The sequence below is a fragment of the Coenobita brevimanus genome, chromosome 99 (genome assembly GCF_032717465.1).
Source record: "Coenobita brevimanus isolate Jiangsu-jjx chromosome 99, ASM3271746v2, whole genome shotgun sequence".
Taxonomy (NCBI): Eukaryota; Metazoa; Arthropoda; class Malacostraca; order Decapoda; family Coenobitidae; genus Coenobita; species Coenobita brevimanus.
Window position 1 is genome coordinate 7,999,150 of NC_137052.1, and position 12,991 is coordinate 8,012,140.

The 12,991-nt window shown below is 48.7% G+C and overlaps 2 protein-coding genes across 2 annotated transcripts; both read right to left on the reverse strand.

The window, feature by feature from the left end:
- Nucleotides 1-1,761: 1,761 nt before the first annotated feature.
- Nucleotides 1,762-10,735, reverse strand: LOC145414407 (uncharacterized). Its single transcript, XM_080283942.1, has 3 exons — nucleotides 10,659-10,735; nucleotides 9,885-10,576; nucleotides 1,762-1,820 (listed from the first exon to the last, which is right to left on the reverse strand). The coding sequence occupies exons 1-3, from the start codon at nucleotides 10,733-10,735 to the stop codon at nucleotides 1,762-1,764; spliced, it is 828 nt and encodes a 275-aa protein (XP_080140068.1).
- A 1,304-nt stretch (nucleotides 10,736-12,039) lies between these two features.
- LOC145414408 (uncharacterized) lies at nucleotides 12,040-12,711 on the reverse strand. The gene is made up of 2 exons (XM_080283944.1): nucleotides 12,462-12,711; nucleotides 12,040-12,284 (listed from the first exon to the last, which is right to left on the reverse strand). Exons 1-2 carry the CDS (start codon nucleotides 12,709-12,711, stop codon nucleotides 12,040-12,042), a joined length of 495 nt encoding a protein of 164 aa, XP_080140070.1.
- Between the last annotated feature and the right edge of the window lie 280 nt (nucleotides 12,712-12,991).

Below are 12,991 nucleotides of genomic sequence, written 5' to 3' on the forward strand. Positions count from 1 at the left end.
ATCCTCGACCACGGTTAGCCCTTATTATTAAAATTCCTCTTACTAATTAAACAGGGGTAATTGTGCAGTGCATGATCATTGTGAGGAGGTCATTATAAAGGAAATTCAAATTAGAGACATTACTTAACACTAGAATGGTACATTATAAAAAATGAGAAAAATATACTGAGTACTAAGTACAACATCCCGTATCCTTAATATAGCACCATGAATTATCCACTTATCACAGCACCATCAGTCATTCACTTACCCCTCCTTGCTTGGACCCGGTTCCCTAGGCTGTTCATGGCCTAGAAACCGTCCCTGACGACTCTGGAGGTCCCAATCACAGTAAATCTTCTCCAACTCTCGAACCCTCGAACCTGTTCCTATAAATTCAACATTATACTTAGGAACGTTTACTCCTTAATATTCCTTATTGTCTAACCAAACTTGGCTTTACTTTGGATAATAAGGAACATAAGCTAAGTATTCTTATCTTACTCCTTAGCTTAGCTACGTATTTCAGAGTTAAGTGCACTTCTATGTCATGATACATTCACTGATATTGATATAAGTATCGTAACTTACATAACCGGGTTCCTTTCTTTGTTCTCTTATAAAACTGGGGCCTTCATCTGCGTCACCAAAGACCCCTGAGTGGAAAGAACAAAGCTTGGTCTAGTTTTGGGATACTGGCATATTTTGACAGTATATACCATACACCACTGTCTCATTAGTTCATTTTACTTTAATTTTGGCCATTGACAATTAATCTTACCTTTCATATTCCAAGAAACAGACGCTGGCACACAGCCAGTCTGTACCGCTTCCCCGACAAAGACCCGCTCAAGGCCATCTCAGCTCCAAAACAACCAAAGCCATGGTTCTTTCACACTCCATATTAGGTTTATGTATTAGAAAAATTACAGATTCCTTAGTAAGTAACTCTTGGCAATTTGTCAGATCACATTTTATCACAAACGGTGGGAAAATCTTCTTAATTATTAAAATAAAAAGGTAAACAAACCCATTCTCCTTCTTGTTACATGGGGCAACTAAAATACCTTCTCCTCTCCCATACGGTAGTAGATTACTATGAGTACTTTGGACTTATTTCCTAATTACATCAATTTGGGACCAGCAATTAGGGAAAACAATTACATTATGTTTTCTCAGAGGGATTTCGGTCATAATATCAATGAAAAAAAAAACTTTGGGTCACTACAGCACCGCCCCAGCATCACAACGCTGCACGCCCAACACATCACCCACACCCACCCTCAAGATCACCATCATCCTCTCGGGGCACCTATCACACCCACCCCCAAGATACGTTGCCACCTCCACCCCTCCCACCTAACCACCAAACCCTACCCCTTCCTCCACTCACACCCCCAACACAACACCGATCACACTCATGCAACACCAAGCACAAATTACGTCCACCACCACTCCCAAGAGACACCACGCCGCATTACTCCACCACAAAACCTCACCTGCCCTAGCCGTGTCCAGCATTCAGCCCAACACTCAAACACCAGCAACACCCCGAAGCATGAGAGTTCGGTGTGCTACATGGGTGCTGCCCTTCGGGCGCAGGCACTGAGTCCGCGGCCCCCTCCACCTCCTGCAGCTCCTCCACAACATCAACGACGCATCCACCCTCTTCATTACCCGAGACCTGACCTCTCCTGAAAACCCAGCCACTATGGCCTGGACCACCCTACTACAGTGACAACAACCAGCCCACCACACCGACACCATCCAAGTTTATCACCTTCAGTCACGAGGTCGTGACTTTTTCCCCGACGAAGGTGGTAAACTGCCGGGTTTGGGCTCTGAAAACAACACAAGATCCCTAAAAAGAGCCCACAGAGAGGTAGACAGCACACGGTCCAGCTCTGTGTGAGAAAGACATAAGTCCACCTGGGCCGCGCACCCCTATGACCTGCAACTAGCCCAGCGCCACCATAGCAGTAAACCGCAACTACCTTGCGGGTGACCCGACCCTCAACAACAACGGGATGGAGCTATTACTCTAGCTCCAGTCAGCACCCCTGAGATGGCCGGTAGCTGCTCAATCCTCCTACGGGAGATGGCCTGCAGCCGCTCTGGAGGTAACAAGGAGACGGCTGGTAGCCGCTCCTACCTTCATCAGGAGATGGCCAGAAGCTGCTCTGAAGGTGTCCTAAATGAGATGGCTGGTAGCTGCTCGACCCTCCTACAGGGGACGGCCTACAGCTGCTCCGGAGGTAATGAGGAGACAGCTGGTAGTCGCTCCTGCCTTCGTCAGGAGACAGCCGGTAGCTGCTCTGAAGGTGTCCTTGAGTCGGTCTGTAGCCGCTACCTTCCCCAGGCCACAGCCAGTAGCCGGGCCTTAGTGATGGCTAATAACCACGCCCCTAGAAGGCCATGGCCAGTAGCTGGGCCCTTCGGCAGGAGATGGCTGGTAGCCACTCCTCCATCAGGTGCTGACTCCTGTCCATGACACTACGACCCAGAGGGAGACCCCAGCCTGGAGGCGTATTGGAGAGGCCCTGTAACTACCACTGGGCTCTACTCACTGCAGCCTGTTCCTGAGAGGACCCGCCTGATGGACCCCGATGGAGGCCGATGCCGCAGCCCACTCCTGACGGCATCTCCAATTGCTGGGGACCACGGCCCCTGGGACCTCCAGACCATCCCCAGGACCCCCGGGAAGGACATCCCTTCATCCTGACGCCGGAGATCTTCATCCTCCATCAGGCACCTAAGCGAGAGGTTCAGGCAGCTGTTCGGCCCCAGCCCTGAGGGCCAGACTCCCTCCCAAGCCCTGAAAGTGAGGGACCCTTTGCCACCAGCAGCCCTGGACGAGAGAGTAACCCCTACGCGTGATCCTGTGGCCCCTGAATACAGAGACCCCTGGTGGAACTCAGCCCCATCAGTAGTGAGGCTGAGTCGTCTCCGCCGCCCTTGTACCCAACCGCCAGTACGCCCAGTCCTGACAGTGAGTGACAGTGAAACCACAGTGTCCGTGACACAGTGAAGTAAAGGCAGAACAGTGAGTTATCAGAATATGGAAAGTCAGTGTGCAAAGCATCAGTAATAATATAAAAGAAAGGTGGAATAAGTAAGGTAACAGTGAAACCGAGGACACAGCAAGGCAGTAAAATAAGGGTCTGTAACAGTGAACACGCTACCATATAGTGACACAGCTTCACATTATGATCATACGGAGGTCCCAGTGCAAGAGCAATAACCCCTTAAACGCAGATCGTCGCGTTTGCGACGCTCACCGAAAAGGACATAACAGCGGATCGTTGCGTTTGCGATTCTAGTTAATTTTGAATAACCGCAGGCAAGCAGGTTCAAGCTGGTATTCTCTATCAGTACCATCACCCTTTAGCTACTATTAGCACACTTGACCTTTGTACCATTGACCTCCGTTGTTGCCAAGTATCTTTTTTTTTACCCACCCACGCACCGCGGCCTGGCCATCCTCGCCGTGATATATGGCAGTGCGCGGACTGCTCAGAAATGTCAATCTGCGCCTTCTTCTCGCAAGCACTTTATGCTAATTGGAAACGCTTGTTTCCCCAGTTGTCACACTAGCTTTTTTTCGCGCGGTTTGCCCCTGTTTAGCGTCAGTTTACCGCATTCTTTAAAGGTGACACCATGTCAAATTCTAGCTCTTCCGAGTCAGTGCCTTCAAGCCCTCCGAAAAAGGGCTTTGTGACCTCTACCCCATCAAAACCCTTACTAGGGAGTGCAAAGGGCCTGAGTGAGTCTGCTATAGGCCTAGAATTACTGAAAGCCTCTATGGACTACGGTAGTGACATTGCGGTGTTATCGAGCCTTGCTGAATTAGACACTTTATCGAGTGCTGAGTCTGAGGTGCAGGAAGAGACAATTCCTGTGCCTAGCACCTCGTCAGGCAAGGCTCCAGTGCAGAAGGGAGTGGCATATGGCAAGGGGGCCAAGAGGAAGCGAAGTGGTGACCCCAGTTCCCAGCCATTGTTCTCCTCAGGCCGGCCATTGTCCCCAACCCCAGGTCACGCTGCCACCATACCATCTCGCACCCCCAGCCCCATTCTCTCGTCATCTTCGTCTGCTGTGCTTTCTCCTGAGTCTTCGGAGTCTCCTTCACCACCTCAGAAGGGAAGTAGGCAGTCTGGTTTTCGTAGAGGTTTCTGTAGGCCCCGTGTTCGTCCTGGCATGAGTAGGAAAGTGTCTCCTAGTGGTAAAATTAGTGGTAAGGTTTACTGCACTAGGCAACTCACCACACAGCCTACTGCGAGTGACCTTGAACATTCTCCAACTCTCCCCACCACCACCACCACCACACAGGCACGACCTAGCTCACCCACTACCACACGGCCTGCCTCACCCACTGCCTCACCGCCTGCCTCACCCACTGCCACATGGCCTGCCTCACCCCCCGCCGCACCCACCCACTCCCAGCCTAGGCAGGGCACTCTGGACGCCTTCGTGTGGTCTGAGGGCTCTGATTTTGTGCCAGAGGATCTGCCCTTTGATTCCACTGGGTGTGGGATCCAGGCTGACTTCCCTGTTCCCGAGGGTGGTGAATGCTTGGACTACCTGTTGGCCTTCCTGGATAACGAAGTCATGGAGCAGATTTGTACCGAGACAAACAGGTACGAAGGACAATGTGCTGCAGTTCGTCAAGGTGAAGGTGCAACGCCGTCCACGTCGCGGATGGCAGCATGGGTTCCTGTGACGATCCAGGAACTATTTGTATTCATCGGCTTGATGCTTCTGATGCCACATAACTGGAAGCACAAGCTCGAGGAGTACTGGAGTGCTGACGATCTTTGCCCCACACCCATCTTCAACAATTACATGACTCGGGATCGTTTCAGGCAACTCATGACGTACCTTCACTTTGCCAACAACGATGAGCCTTCCCAGACTGACCACTTATGGAAAGTGAGGGAAATCCTGAACACGATCAAGGACAAGTTTATGACGTTCCTTCGGCCCTTCAAGAAAGTAGTGATCGACGAGTCCTTGGTTTTGTTCGGGGGCCGTCTTCGGTTCGTGCAGTATATTTCAAGCAAACGCCACCGCTTTGGAAAAAAGTTTTTCATGCTGTGCGACTGCAAGACGGGGTTCATCCTAGACTTCGTTATCTACACCGCCAGCAATGTGGACTTGGACAAGACTGACCCCCTTGGATTCTCTAGCTCTGTGGTGAAAGTGCTTCTGGAAAAGTACTTTGGCGGGAATCATGTCCTGTATACGGACAATTATTATACAGCTCTCAAACTCGCCAAGTACCTTTCAGAGAACGGCGTCGGATCCTGTGGCACTGTCAGGAGCAATAGGGCACACTACCCTGCCTTCCCTGAGGCTGAAAGATCAAAGCGGGGAGACGTGCACCTGAAGAAATCCGACAAGATGTTGGCGATACGGTGGCACGACAAGAGGATCGTCAATATGCTCACCACAGTCCACAAGGGGGAAATGCAAGCCACAGGGAAGGTCGACAGAAGGACTGGCGATCCTGTGATCAAGCCTGATGCTGTAATTGACTACAACGTCAATATGCGGCTGGTGGACAAGTCCGATATGATGATCGGAGAGATTGACTGCCTGAGGGGGAACCGTCGCTGGTATAGGAAGGTGTTCTTGCACTTGCTGGATATGTGCATGCTGAACGCCTTCATCCTGTATAAGATCAAGAACAGGAAGCCAGCTAACTACTCTCTCAGGCGGTTTTCTAAGACTTTTGTCTATCAGCTGCTACAGCGTTTTGGGCAGGTACTGCCATCAGGTCCCAGGCGCCACTCACAGACACCTCCAGACCGCCTACAGTGCCAGGACTACCTTCATCGACACCACCTGGAGCCAATGCCTAGCACTGCCAAGAGAGGGAAAGCACTGAGGAGGTGCCATGATTGCAGCCACACTAACCGGCAAGAACGAACTTTTAGACGCACCTCCTTGCAGTGCAAAGAGTGTCAGATTCCCCTGTGCGCTTACCCGTGTTTCTTTGACTACCACAGCCTGAGAAGATATTGAAAATAAGGGTATAAATATGTAAATAATACTGAGAGTGACAGTGATACTAGTGTTTAGTTTTCTTGTACGTACTGACAGTGACAGTCTGTTGAGTGTAAATTAGTGTGTGTAGTTGTAAAAGCACTGACAGTGACAGTGATTTCAGTGTAAATTATTGTACATAGTAATAATATAAGTATTGAGAGCGACAGTCACTCCAGTGTAAGAAGTTGAAAGCATATTTTTCTATTCTATGTTATGACAGTGACAGTTTGGTGTGTAGAAAATATTATTTTCATAAGTAATGACAGTGACACTGATGAATAAGGCACTAAACTGACAGCGAGAGTGAAAGTGAGCGATAGAAATGAAGTGCAAGCGGCCGACAGGAGCGAGAATAAAGTGACTGGCGTAAGGCAGAATAAAATCGCGCCGCGGTGGTCTTTCTCATTCCCGCTTCACAATACTGGCAGTGACAGTGATTTTTATGGCCGTAATAGTGCCATGCGAGCCTTTGGGAAGTACTATGAAGGAAAATAATGTAGTATACGTGTTTTTGGCTGTGAAAAGGGAAATGTTTGTTCAGTGACGGGAAGACCCCCGCCGCACTGCATGTCGGCCTTACGCTCCGTTGATTGTAGCCTTATTTTCAGTGCTTATTGTACAAATACGGATTCCAAACTACCTGTACGTTGTAGTATAAAGTGTACTGTGACAGACTGAGGCTGTGGTAGAGGGGAAACCGGGTTGCTGGAGGTGTGAAAGTGAAGATTTTGTACCCAACTTTGCAAGTCTCCACAAGTCCTTGGGTAGTCCACGAAAGCTCAACACCTATCTCAGGAGAAATCTGAATGTAAGTACTATCTGTCATAAAAATTATAATGTTCTAGGGTTAATCTCTGATTTTTGGCAAATATTTCCCTACAGGTTCTCAGACTGCGATACAACCCCGCCACAAGGGGGGGGGGGGGTTCGGCTGTCGACGGCCGCGCTTTAAGGGTTAATTAATGACCTGACCGACAAACCAGTCAGCCTGTCAGCAGCGAAAATAGTGCCACAAACTCCAGCTAGACTTTTTCAAAATAAGTGTTTAGCTTCCCTGCCCTAAGTGCTATTCACCTTACCCGATCGTGTCCTAAGTAGTATCCTGTGCGATACTAACACCCGATATCTAAGCCTAATAATTATAATTGTTCAGCATAACTGTATTTGTGACATCTGCCTGTTCCACTGTAGAATTTAGCAATACATATGTAAGGTTGTTGCCTTGAGTTTTTGTGTCCTGCCTTTCTCTTATTTGTCTATGCTCCGGTCTAGAAAGACAACCTTGCTACACATTAGGCGTTAGAGGGACGGGATGCTGACCCTAAAACACCTAGCATTACAATATGTGTAGCTTTTTTGGTTATGAGAGTATTTTACTAGGGGCAACACCAAGGCAAATGGTGAGGATAGATAAACACAAATGTGCTGGGAAGAAACAGTCAGGGGTGTGAGTATTGACTTGGAACAATACAGAGTTACTGCATGATTTCAGAATAGTACGAGGTCATTACATTACAACATGTGTGGATCAGTTACATGGATAAAATAGTTACAGACGAGAAATATGGGTAATGAATTCAGTGAGAAGCAGGAGTGCAGGGCTGATGTGTTTATGTGTATTGTATATGTAAATTTGTACCACGTGGCCAGATTTTACCAGGCGAGACAGAGAGCAAGGAGGTAGTAGCCGGGGTGAAGTTGAGAGTAGAAAGAAGGCTGGAGACAGGTTGCCCGCTCGGTTTTAAGCCCCCTAATGAGGTGGGCGGAGCACCGGTAAGCCTAGGTCACCTGAATATTCAAATTTGATTGGTTTAGGCACCACTGCAGGTGAGGAGGGAAGAGAAATTGAATTCTATTGGTAGTGGCACCAATAGCGATGCTGATTCCGAGAACGAGGTGTGGAAAAAGCCATGATGGAAGGAAACCACGTGAGTATGGTGAAATGAGGGAAGAACCATGAGGGAAGGAAACCATGTGTTTAGATGAAATGCAAGGTACAATACTTTGTGGTGTAATATATGCCACAGCACTCCCCCTCCCCCTTCCTCCATTTTATGGCAATAAAAAAGGGAGAAAAGAGAGACAGAAAAAAATATATGAATAGGGTACAAGGTACAATATATATATATATATATATATATATATATATATATATATATATATATATATATACTGCTTTCAATGTGACGAACATTTGAAAGTGATTTGGATGCGGTAATTACAAACAGTAGTTGTGATAGACAGGAGAGTTTCTAATTACAAATCCATTCCATGGCTATGTGTAATGGAGTAGCGTATTAAATGGAGAGGGGGGGGCATGACTATAATGTAAGCAATAGTAGCCAGGCATAACTTTCTTTACAAATATTTGACTAGTGCTTAGTTATGATGAATGAACGAATGAGAGTTATGCCCCACCTCTACAATTGAGCTCTTATATAAGGTAGGACAAACACAAAAACCAATTCTGTACCATACGAATGCAACGCAGGTGTGATGACATGGAGTGTCTGCAGTTTTTGACATCAGATTATGCTGGAGTGTAAAATTGTGGTGGTTTGCTGAGACGACCTGATTTACTGTGGGTAAATGTGGGAGTTATTGATGTAATTTGTAGGGTACTAGTTAGTGATGGAGGGATTACAGGAATGATGGGTGTTGATGGATGAGGGGTATTGACTTGGGGAGGGGTGGGGATTGGTGGGAAAGAGTGTGGGGTAGGATCGCCTGAGGTTGACAGAGAGGGTGGGTTAGGGTTAAGGATTGGGCAAGGGGCGGGAGCTGGGGGTGACGGAGAGAGTGGATGAGGTGTAAGGACGGGTTGAGGGATGGTGGGTGGGTGAGTAAGGTGAGAGGTAGGATCGTGTGAGGTTGACAATGAGAGTGGATGAGGTGTAAGGACTGGTTGAGGGATGGTAGGGTTAGTGCTGGAGGTCGGGTTTGTGGACGGTAGTGTGGGTAGTGGTGAGGGAGTGTTTGCGTCAGGGGTAGAGGTGTGCTTGTCTGCATGACACCTGAGTCAGGGATGACAGGTAGCAGAGGGTACGAGTTGACAAAGGGGATGGTGTGTGTGTTCTTACCTAATTGTACTTACCTAATTGTATTTTTACAGGAATGAGTCAAGCTCATATTGTCCCGTGTCTTAGACCATATTTATCGTACATATCCTTAAATTTGTGAATTGTTTTGGCACACACTATTTCATTCGGTAGTGCATTCCATTGATCACTTGCTCTGTTTGGGAAACTGAATTTCCTTACGTCTTTATCACCTCTCTTCTTATGCAGTTTTTTGCAGTGTCCTCTTGCTGATGCTTCTCCATATGTTAAGTAATCATTTATGTCTATTTTCTCCTTTCCTGATATGCACTTATATAGCATTATCATGTCACCTCTTTTCCTTCTTTCCTGTAGTGTTGGTAGATTCAGTTTATTTAGTCTTTCTTCGTAGCTTAGGTCCCTTAAGCTTGCTATCCATCTTGTAGCGGCCCTTTGAACTTTTTCAATCTTGTCTATATGCTTTTTGAGATGAGGACTCCAGACTACTGATGCATATTCCAAGGTTGGTCTAATGAATGATGTTATTATCCTTTTTCGCATGTCTTCATTTATGTATGTGAATGCTATTCTCATATTTGCAAGCAGTGTATACATGTTCCGTACCTTCTCGCTGATGTGGTCAGCCGGAGATAGTCTGTGTGTGTGTGTGTGTGTGTGTGTGTGTGTGTGTGTGTGTGTGTGTGGGGTGGGTGGGTGGTGCATGTAGATGTTGGTGCTGAGATATGAGGTGTTGATTGTGGGCGTGTTGTTGGTGGGCTGGCGAGGTTGGGGGATGACGTGTGGGGTGTTGTCTGTGACTGGTTTTGTGGTGTGGCCGGTTTGACTCTGCAGAGACTGTGGATGGTTTCCCATGTTTGTATACTGTGACAACCTTGCGTGAGTTTGTGATCACAGGATATGGGCCTTCGTATGGGGATTGGAGTTGTGATGTGCGTTGACCCCTCCTCACAAAGACCTGTTCGGCGTCTGGTAGGGAGTGTGGGATGAACGTTGTCTGGTGCTGGCAAGAACGGGGAGGGACTGGTTGTAGCACCTGCATTGCCTGCTGGAGCTCTGGGAGGAAAACCAGGGCTGCCGTGCCTTGTTGTGGGGCGAACTGTCCCGGTAGCCTCAAGTCTTCCCTGTACGTTAGCTCCGCTGGGGAATTCCCAATGTCCTCCTTCTCTGTAACCCTCAAGTTTAGGAGGAGGATTGGCAGCATGGCCACCCAATTCACTGGGTGGGGAAGTGCCCTCAGTGCTTCCTTCAGGCGATGATGACAGTGCTCAATCATTCCGTTTGCCTGAGGGCGATATGCGGAGGTTCTGTGGAGTTTGGCACCCAGGAAGTCCATTAGGTCCTGCCAGGCCCGAGATTCGAACTGGGGGCCCTGGTCTGTGATGATGACTTGCTGGGCGCCAAAACAAGCAACCCAGGATGTCAGGAAGTGGTATGCCACACGGTCCGTCGTAGCGTCCAGCATGGGTGTGGCATTGACCCACCGTGTCGCTCTATGTATGCATGTTAATATATAGTGGTTACCCCTAGATTCGGGGAGGGGGTCAAGGATATCAATGTGGACTGTGTGGAAACGTTGAGTTGGTGTGGGCAGTGGTTGACTTGGTGTCTTCGTGTGGCGATGCACTTTTGTTGACTGACAAGCCACACATGCTCAGACCCAGCTGGTGTCACGCCTCATCCCTGGCCATACCACTCACCAGCTAAGTAAGCTGAGCATGCTGTGAATGCCTGGGTGCCCCATCTCCTGGTAATGATTAAAGACTTGCCTTTGGAATTGTTGGGGGATAAAGGGCTGTGCTGCCCTGCAGAGCATATCACATCAGAGTTTCTTGGGTGTGCCAGTGACATTAAACTGTTGTAGTTGAAGTGAGGTCATGGCTTGCAGCAACACTTGGAGCTCCTGATCATCCTCCTGCTTCCATGCCAAGGCTGCATGGTCAAGCAGGGGTAGCGTAGGGCTGACAGCTGAAACTCTATGGGACAAGGCATCCGTGACCTTGTTCAGGTCCCCACTGATATGCTGGATGTTGGTGGAAAACTCTGAAACGAAGGCTAATTGTCTTGCCACCCGAGGAGACCAATTTTCACCTTTCTGAGCCATGACGTAAATAAGGAGTTTATGGTCAGTGAGGATGGTGAATTCTCTGTCTTCCAGATATGCCTGAAATGTCTGACTGCCTCATAGATAGCCAGCAACTCCCTGTCCAAGGCACTGTATTTGCACTGGGCAGGGTTAAGGCACTGGCTGAAGAATGCAACAGGCATGTTTGCACCATTGACTTGTTGTAGGACTGCACCCACAGCTTCGGCAGAGGTGTCTGTGGTGAGTGTGATGGGGGCATCGGGTAATGGGTATGCTAGGGGGGGTGTGGTGGCGATGTGGTTTTTGAGGGTGGTGAAGGCATGGTCTGGCTGTGCAGTCAATTGAAGAGGCTTGGCGGATGTCTTTTGTCCCCTTCAGGAGATCATTAAGGGGGGCTAGTGTTGCTGTGGCATTTCTCAGGAACCTGTGATAGTAATTGACCATCCCCAAGAACTCTCTGAGCCTGCGAGGTGTAGCCGAGCATGGACTGTCCTTAATGGCATCCACCTTCTGCGGGAGGGACGTGATACCTGTGGCAGATACCCTGTGGCCCAAGAAATCTAGTTCGTCTGCACCGAGGATACACTTCGCTGGGTGCACACGCAGCCCGTAGTCCTGCAGGCATTGGAACAGCATTTGGAGGTGTGTTTTGTGCTGCTCATGGGAATCAGAAGCGATGAGGATGTCATCGATGTACACCATAACGAAATCTAGCCCCCTGACAACTTGGTCCATAAATCTCTGAAACGTTTGTGTGGCATTTCTGAGGCCGAAATTCATCTTTGTGTATTCAGACAGGCCAAAGGGGGTGGTTACTACCATCTTGGGGATGTCCTTCTCCGCCACAGGGATTTGGTGGAATGCCCTGACTTAATCAATCTTGAAAAATACACGACGGCCCTGTAGTTGGTGGTGGAAATCCTGGATGTGGGGAATGGGGTATCTGTCGGGAACTGTCATCGCATTCAGTGCCCTGTGGACCCCACATGCTCTCCATTCACCCTGCTGTGCCTTCGGTACCATGTGTAGAGGGGATGCCCAGCACTTTGATGACTGCTGAATGATGCCCTCATTGAGCATCGTCTGAAACTCCTTTTCCACTGCCTGACGACGTTCTGTGGCAAGGCATCTGGGATGGGCGAAAGAGGGCGGTCTGGAAGTGATGATGCAGTGCTCAACACCATGGTCTGTACGGCCGTTGTTGGGCGAGTGAGAGGTCAAGAGGGGAAACTGGCATCATATGGAATTGTATGAGGATTTCTGGTGAAGGTGTGTAATGAGTGGAGGATTACCAGCACACCCGGTTACTTTGAAGGACGAGTTTGAGGGTCTGTGATATAGATTCCGTCCTCTGGTATCCACGAGCAAGTCATATGCCTCCAGGAAATCAGCGCCAATAATGGTCTGATTAACGTCAGCAACGAGGAATGGCCAAGTAAAAGACACTGAATGGGCAAGTGCCACGTGGCGGGGTTCCGTGCTGAATGTGGCTATGAGGGTGCTGTTTGCTGCTATCAGGTCAAATGCTGGTTGCTGAGCCATTTTGTGGTCAGAGGTAGGAAGGACTATACTGTATGCGGCTCCAGTGTCAATAAGGTATTTTGTGCCTGAGATAGCGTCTTTAACCCATTGTAATTTCCTGGAGTCAGTGGAACGTGTTATGGCTTTGGGTGTGCTGATCTTGAGGGGGCATTTGGTGTGTGTGGCGGGAAACACTACTGGGACTGTCTCCCGCCATATGCGTTTCCCATCAATATGCAGGGTGGTGCACATCGTCTGGCTTCCATGCCAAAGCGTTTGTGATACGTACACAACACAAAAT